An 8644-nucleotide genomic window follows, 5' to 3' on the forward strand; every position below is an offset into this window, starting at 1 on the left:
TCCAAATTTCTAAGTTCCAATCCCCGATTTACACTTCAAAATCATATAATCTAGTCGGATTATTCGATGATAATACAATATTATGGAGTAGAAATGATCACAAGATATTTACCTCAAGTTTTCCTTGAAAATCTATCTAAAATTGCCTTTCCTTAAACTCCAATTTGTCAAAAATGGCGAATGAAACGAAGTCCGTGCTTTATAATCCTGCCCAGATAGCCTCGGTTCTGCCTCAATCTTGGCCTTCGATCGAGGTCCTCGATCCTGGGTCTCAATCCTGGGCCTCGATCTTGGCCCTCTATCATGGCCCTCGACCCTTGCCTTCGATTATGTCTTCGACCCTGCCTTCGATCGTGGCCCTCGACCCTAGGCTCGATCGTGGCTTCGATCCTGATCCTCGACCCTACCTTCGATCGTGGCCCTCGACCCTGGGCTCGATCATGGCTTGATTCTGGGCTCGATTCTGGGCTCACATCTGGGCTCGATTCTGGCAGAAGAAATTTCCAATAAAAGGAAATTGCAGCAGCTGTTGTAGTTCAATTTTAGATCCGTTAACCATCCGAAACTCACCCGAGACCCTCGGGACCTCAACCAAATATACCAACAAGTCCTAAAATATCATACGAACTTAGTTGAATCCTCAAATCACCTCAAACAACGCTAAACCCATGAATTACACCACAATTCAAGCCTAATAAGCTTTGAAATTTCTAATTTCTACAAATGACTCTGGAATCTATCAAATCACGTCCGATTGACCTCAAATTTTGCACACAAGTCATAAATGACATAACGGAGGTATTCCAATTTTCAGAATCGGATTCCGACCCTGATATCAAAAAGTCAACCCCTCGGTCAAACTTCCCAAAAATTTAACTTTCAGCATTTCAAGCCTAATTCCACTACGGACCTCCAAATAATTTTTCGGACTCGCTCCTAAGTCTAAAATCACCATACGGAGCTATTGAGATCATCAAAATAAAAATTCGAGGTCGTTTACACATAGGTCCATATCCGGTCTACTTTTCTAACTTAAATTTTTAATTATGAGACTAAGTATCTCATTTCACGCCGAATTCCTTCCGGACCCGAACCCACTAACCCGGTAAGTCATAAAATAACTATAAAGTATAAATTGAGCAGTAAATAGGGGAACGTGGTTATAATACTCAAAACAACCGGCCGGGTCGTTACAAACAATTTAGCATTAATCACACAATGAAGATCGACAATGTTAAGATGTTTTATATTTTTATTAATAAAATAATACTTCTCGAATTGGCCCAAGCTAACTTGTAAAAATTGCAATGTTATTTACTCTTACTAATATAATATGATATGTATTGTAACATCTTATTACTAATATTAAGTGTTATTTTCTTGAGTTTTTGTAAATCAAATTAAAATAATTTAATTAATCCAAACTAAAATTTATATTATATTGTTTAGCCATTACTTAATGATAAATGATGGAAAGTGCATGTTTTTGAGTATGTTTGTATACCATTTCTTGTGTGAGTACGGGAAGTTTGTAGGACCGAGTTCAGATGAAAGTAGAATAAAAGAAGAAGAATTATCATAAAATAGAAGTAAGGGAGCAAAATTGGGAGCTCGTCTATGCCCGTGCATTGCGCGAGGGCAGACGCGCCAGATGGGACAACAACGATGCAAAACAGTGAAGTATGGCAAAGGCGCGAATCACTTCGCGAAACAAAACTAAAAGAGCTGGGAGCTCGTCTATGGTCGCGTGCTGCACGAAAGTTGATGCGCCCTCCAGTTCTCCTATCCGATTTTGGATTGCATTGGACGAACCTCCACCCTACCTAGGTCATATAAATACACTCTAAATATACTTTTTACATAACATTGGAGGAGGAGACTCTGCTTTAGGGTTACACAACACTTTTGGAGGAAAGGATACACTAGGAGCAAGGAGGAAGATTCAACCACGAGTTTTTCCTTTCTTCTTCCTGTTTTCTATTATTGGTTATGAATTTTATTATTGTATTTTCACATGCTACTATGATTAACTAATTTATTATTTAGGGTTCTGATGTAACCTTTTGGAGGATGAATTCTTGTTAAGTTTGAATATAATTTAGCCTTTGAGTTTCTTTACTTGTTCAACTATGTGCTTAGCTTATTTTTGCTGATTGAATGGCCATTAATTGTCAGTGCCTATTTATTATGTATTACTTGAGAAAGGGTACATATTTAGGTAGTTGTTGAACAACGTCACTCCTAACGTATATGAGGAATCGATATGACAAGTTTAAGGAATAACAAAGCCTTGACGTGGTCATAGTGAGCGATAAGATTGTGCCATCTAGTGTAGTTCGGGAGAATATGTCATGTAAATTATTGTAGTTGCTCGGGAGAGAACTACGACATCTGAAGTGCTAACGATTAGTAGAGAATAATTAGGCGAAATTATAGGAGACGTCGCGGGAAGAATTTCAACAATTGGAAAAATCATAACTCTAGACCTCCTTAATCTTGTCTCCAACCCTTAGTATCTTTAGTAGTTAATTTACTATTTTAATTTGTTAGTTAATTAGTTAGACATAAGAATCTTAATATTTATAACTTAGGAATTGTTCAAACTTGTCTTCTTGGTGATAGTGAATAGTTGTAACTAAACCTTAGTTTTCGGTGGGATTCGACTCCGAACTCTTAGACCGAATTATATTTGCAGTGACCGCTTATCCTTTTTAGGACTAAAGTTGGACGTGATGAATTAATAAACTCTATATGTAAAGAAAAAGGTTACTAATTACATTGACGAAGTAGGAAACATAAAAAGCGTACCCAATTCTAGGGGAAGAAGACTTGTATCGATACCACTAGACTATAAATCTTTGTAGTTCTTTTATTGATATTTATTCAATATGTAAATTAAGTTACTGTTTTATACTCCCTCTGTTTCAATTTATGTGAACATGTTTGATTGGGCACGGAGTTTAAGAAAAAATAAAAACTTTTGGAATTTGTGGTCCTAAATAATTCAAGGGCTCAGAGTATTTATATGGTTATAAAAGCTTTTCATTAAGGGTAGAATTATAAGTTTAAGTAAAATTAATTTCAAATTTAGAAGTAATCATCTTTTTGGAACGGACCAAAAAGAAAATAGTTTTATATACACTTGAGGTAGTACTTCATACACAATTAAATGGTTTCACATAGTAGGTGAAAAAAGAGTACTCCACGTACATCATGGGCAAAAGGTAGCAGTACTAATTTCTTTTCCTTTTATTATTTTTAAGTTAAGGTCGGAATATCTCTAAGCATTGTGAATCCCCTAACCTGTCAACAAACAAAAGAAAGAAAAAATGATGAGAGGCTTTATATGTTAGAGTACTGAACCAGGGGTAGCTGAATTCCGAGGCAGAAGCAGAATCCATTGAAGCACATATTGAGGTACTATCTCATTCCAACAAAATTTTCAGATGTTAAATATTCTCAAAATTTTCGAGAATATTGTGCAAAGAAATGAAAAAGAACCGTTAAATCTGTCTTCTGGAACTATAAGGATTGAAAAGTCAATCTATTACCAAAATTCCGTCAGAATACATGTTACGACGTTTCAAGGGAAATTACAGTCTTTCTGGTACTTAAATCAATTAAAATTACTTTTTATTCTTCTGGATTTTTTTTTTAAAAAAAAGGAAAAGTGGCTGCGGAGTCGTATCTGGCCTATTCATGATTGAATTAGAGCTGATGGGAATTGGGGAATGGAATGTTTTATAGTGTTTTTGGTGTCATTTACGTCCATCCAATTTAGTTGGCTAAAAGAAATAGGGGTTATGAGTGAGTTAACATTTTGTCCCTTTCTATTAAAATCCTTGAGAAGATTGAGAGAGATTATTCTTCATGTTTACAAGTACTTAAATGACTTTGAGATTCATGGGTGAGTTGGATTTTAGCCCTTCTGTTAATATCCTTAGCTGAAATGGTTGAAAGATTGTTACTTATGTGTTACTACTAGGTATATGATTTTGATGTAATGGATGAAGAATATGTTCATGTTACTGTAACTTACTTATGTTATATGTTATACTTCATCATTAAGAAGTTCATCGATTTATCCATGTGCTCTTGACACTTGATCATGCTCTTAACAAATTGATTTGTAACATTTTCATAACTTACTTCTTGCACGTACGCAATGTCTCACAGTTTCAGGGCCTGAGTTGCTGGAGTGTAGGTTGAGCCTACTATAGCTCGCTGGTTTTTACATTCTACGCTCATTTATGAGACTCAAGTATGAAAATTGGTGTTGCAGATAAAAGTTAAATGTTGTCTTATAATTTTGTCATTTTTGGAATAATCATATTTGCTTAATTCACATTAGGGTATAATCAAGACTGTAGTGGCCAACAGAGTGAGGTTTAGAGGATTGTAGAATTCCCAATAAACATTTTCCACTTTGACATAGTTTAGTACAACTCTTAGCTTATTTTCATATTTATGTTGCTTAGCTGATTCTCATATTTCTGTTTACATGCTCTCACGTTTAATGGGGTAGATCAACTTGAATTCATAGTTTAGTACAACTCTTAGCTTATTTTCATATTTATATTTCTTAGCTGATTCTCATATTTCTGTTCACATGCTCTCACGTTTGATGGGGTAGATCAACTTGAATTCATAGTTTTGTACAACTCTTAGCTTATTTTCATATTTATGTTTCTTAGCTGATTCTCATATTTCTGTTCACATGCTCTCACGTTTGATGTGGTAGATCAACTTTAATGTGGATCTGTAATTGGTTTATAGATTTGGACTTTTGGCTTGTATTTTCAAATTGTTGGAATCCTTCATGTGATTTTCAACTTTCGAGTATCTGCAAAGCCTTTAGTTATTTGTTGGTCAAACAAACACAAGCTTAAGCTACCCCTTAATCTGTCATATGTGAGACACTGCTGTACTCGCTTCTTCTAGTTATCATTCTTCCAGCATTTGAGCTCTCAATAGGGGTTCACTCAAGCAATAAAGCGGTATAATACCAACTTGCAGTGTAGCATAAGAGACTGGCAGTGGGATATTCAGACCCATGATGAAACTCTTCGATTCTCATTGTCACCTCCAAGATCCAAGGATCATTAATATGGTCCCAAAAATTATTAAGACCACAGTTGAAACAGGAGTTGTCCATTTTGCTGTCAATGGTGTGTCGGAAAAAGATTGGCATTTGGTCAAGGAAATGAGTGATCACTACCCTTGTATTGTTCCAAACTTTGGGCTCCATCCCTGGTTTATTACCGAGAGGACTTCTAGTTGGCTGAAAACTTTGAAAGGATTCTTGGAGGCTACTCCTGCTGCTGCAGTTGGAGAGATTGGTTTAGATAAAGGTTCGTTTGGAAGGAAGATTGATTTTGCTGATCAGGTGGATGTCTTTGGACAGCAGCTTCAGCTTGCCAAAGAGTTGAAAAGACCAGCATCCATACACTGTGTTCGTGCTTTCGGGGATCTTCTTGAATTATTGAAATCTGTCGGGCCATTTCCTGCCGGTTTTATTCTGCACTCTTACCTTGGTTCTGCCGAAATGGTTCCTGAATTTGCAAAGCTTGGTGGTTACTTCTCATTTTCTGGCTTTCTTATGTCCATGAAAGAAAGCAAAGCGAAGAAAATGTTGAAGTCAATTCCTACGGACAGAATCTTGTTGGAGACAGATGCACCAGATGCTTTGCCAAAGTTGAGCGATCCAGATTCTCTGTATTTGATCAAGAGAGAAGCTTCAGTAGCTGATGGAACTTCAAGTGGAGGAGGAAACAACGGAAATCTGTCCGAGAACCCATCGCAGGAGGACAAAGGCAATGAACAACAGGCACGAGAAATCCCTAACCATCCTGCAAACATTCATCATGTACTCTCCTATGTCGCATCATTACTCGAGCTGACAAAAGAAGAACTTGCTGAGATAAGCTTTGCAAATGCATCGCGGCTATTTTCTTATGAAGGTTCAAAGGTAGTGCAACAGGTAAAATTATCCTGCCTAAAACATGCAGTTGATACTATGTTACATGCCCGGTATGCTTATTCTAACCACATGTCCTCTTCTGTAACAGATATGAAGTGGAAACTGGAAGTTTGTGTCACTAAGCAGGACAGCGTAGAGCATTCTTAGACTTTTCATAGTTTTGTTGGGGCTAATATATCTGTGGTATATCTCTGTTGTGTTGGACCATTGTATCAAAGTTTGTGGTTGCATTAGTACATGGAAATCTTAAGGTTGCTTATTTTCTCTGTAAATTTTGGCTTATAAAGGCTCTTCAACTGTACCAAATACTGTATATATCCTTTTGCCATTGGAGCACCACATACATATCCTTATCCCAAAATCACTGCATTACTGTAATCGGGAACGGAGAGATGTTTGGGACCTCACAACAACTACGCCTCGGTTCCTAACTAGTTAGGGGTCGGCTATATATATAGTCGCTATTTCATTTCACTCCATTTGGACATGTTTCGTTTCAATAGACATCAACTTGGAATTCACTAAAACCAGAGGTTCTTTACAACTTCCACTAACATACAAATTTCTAAACTCGCATTTGTATTTTGTAACTAAATATTTTTGTTTGGACCACTAATAGCCCTTTCCCTTGCGTCCCATGAAGATCCATTGAGTCATTTTTTCTTTTTCCTTTTTTTGTGGGCAATCTATCCATGGTATGCGCTAAATGAGAAAATATAAGAAAGACTCAGCAACATGCTTTGAATTAAAATGTGACATCTGAATCTATATTATATTAAAAGGAGGGTAGTATGCATTATGGTTAAGCCAAGTGAAGCTAAAATAAAGTCACTTGGCAATTTTAGGACAACATTAATAATTAGAAATTATAAATGAAAACATAATTAATGGAAGTAGTTTAATAAATCTTATACATAATCTAAATAGATCTTGGACAAATCTAATCTATATATCTATATCTATATTTAAATCTATATATTGATCCACTCATATATTTTCTTCTATATTAGCTAGAAATATGGAGGTAAAAAATTAATTAAAAAACTATAATAGAAAAAAATAAAAAAATATAGAAATACGTAAATTGAGATAACCTATGACTATTTATACTTTGGAGTAAGTTAAAATATAAAATAAAACTAAAATTTACTTAAGATATTAAAGATTTATTGAGTTTAAAAATTAAATAAATTCGAGCAGCAAAATAAGATCTTAGATAAAGTATAAAAAATATTTATAAGGTAAGAAAAATATAAATAATCAGTAAAAAATATTTTAATAACAAGAATAATAAAGTCATATTAATATCAATAAATCGGGAAAATAAATATTTTATACGTAAATATTACTACAACATTTAGATATAATGTGTTCCAGCAATTAAAAAAATATTTTTGTATGATTAATATTTGAATTGAGTGCAGTTAGTTTAAGTTTGAAAGAATAACATAATATTTTGAAAATGCGGTCCAATTTAGAAAATACAATGATAAAAATTATTTGAATTTGAGATGAGAAAGTTATTTAATTTTATCTATATTATATTAAATTGAGTGTGGTAGAAATAGATATTAAATTCAAACAAGCTAATAAAAATCCACACGAGAATGTAATAATATTAGGTATTGAATAATATAATATCAATTATTTATAAGGTAAGAAAAAATTAAATAATCAGTAAAAAATATTTTAATAACAAGAATAATAAAGTCAGATTAATATCGATAAATCGGGCAAATGAATAATTTATACATAACTATTACTACAACATTTAGATATAATATGTTCAAACAATTACAAAATATTTTTGTATGATTAATATTTGAATTGAGTGCAGTTAATTTAAGTTTGAAAGAATAACATAATATTTTGAAAATGCGGTCCAATTTAGAAAATAGAATGATAAAAATTATTTGAATTTGAGATGAGAAAGTTATTTAATTTTTATCTATATTATATTAAAATGAGTGTGGTAGAAATAGATATTAAATTCAAACAAGCTAATAAAAATTCACACAAGAATGTAATAATATTTGGTATTGAATAATATAATATCAAAAATAAAGAATAAATAGAGAAAAAATAAAAATTCAGATTTTTTTATCATAGAGAAAAATGGTAAAACTTATTTAAATTTGAGATGAGAAAGTTTTTTATATTGTGATAAGAAAAGTAATAATATGGATAAGTCCACGTAACTCAAGTCTAATAGATAAAATCAAAAACTTAAAAATATTGAATAATAAAAATAAATTAGAGATAATGTGAGGATATTTATAAATCATAAGTTTAGAAAATAAAATAAAGTAAACATACAATACTTAAAAATATTATTAAAATTTAAATAATTTAAAATTTTGAAGAAATGTTTTTAAAACAAAATAAAAATTTATTTTATGATTAAAAAAATTATATATTTATCTATATTATATTAAATAATAGTATGTCACGACCCAAACTCCCTCCGTATAATGTCGTGACGGCACCTAGTCTCTACGACTAGGTAAGCCTAACAAATTGCGAAAAATAACAAAACGAAAGTAAAACTTGGCAACTAACAGCAATGGATAACTGAATAACTAGTAACAATGCCGCTCAACATGTATAATAACCAATACTCTATAAATACACAGTCTTCCCAAAATCCGGAACATCGTATGTCAC

The 8644-nt window shown here is 33.1% G+C and overlaps 1 protein-coding gene across 4 annotated transcripts; it reads left to right on the top strand.

Annotated features, from left to right (window-relative positions):
* The first annotated feature begins 3194 nt into the window (after positions 1 to 3194).
* Positions 3195 to 6323, top strand: LOC107805704 (uncharacterized). Of its 4 annotated transcripts, none has more exons than XM_016629776.2 (3): positions 3265 to 3417; positions 5017 to 5980; positions 6069 to 6323. In XM_016629776.2, the coding sequence occupies exons 2-3, from the start codon at positions 5054 to 5056 to the stop codon at positions 6072 to 6074; spliced, it is 933 nt and encodes a 310-aa protein (XP_016485262.1). In that variant the 5' UTR covers positions 3265 to 3417; positions 5017 to 5053; the 3' UTR covers positions 6075 to 6323. The 4 variants fall into 4 exon arrangements, with proteins under 4 accessions (XP_075090934.1, XP_016485262.1, XP_075090935.1 ...); XM_075234834.1 differs by having other exon boundaries at positions 3272 to 3417; positions 4942 to 5980; XM_016629775.2 differs by having other exon boundaries at positions 3279 to 3417; positions 4777 to 5980.
* Positions 6324 to 8644: the final 2321 nt, after the last annotated feature.

The sequence above is a fragment of the Nicotiana tabacum genome, chromosome 17, assembly GCF_000715075.1.
Source record: "Nicotiana tabacum cultivar K326 chromosome 17, ASM71507v2, whole genome shotgun sequence".
Lineage (NCBI taxonomy): Eukaryota > Viridiplantae > Streptophyta > Magnoliopsida > Solanales > Solanaceae > Nicotiana > Nicotiana tabacum.

Coding starts and splice junctions, on each gene's coding strand:
- LOC107805704 (XM_075234833.1), top strand. CDS start 5,054: ATGATGAAACTCTTCGATTCTCATTGTCACCTCCAAGATCCAAGGATC.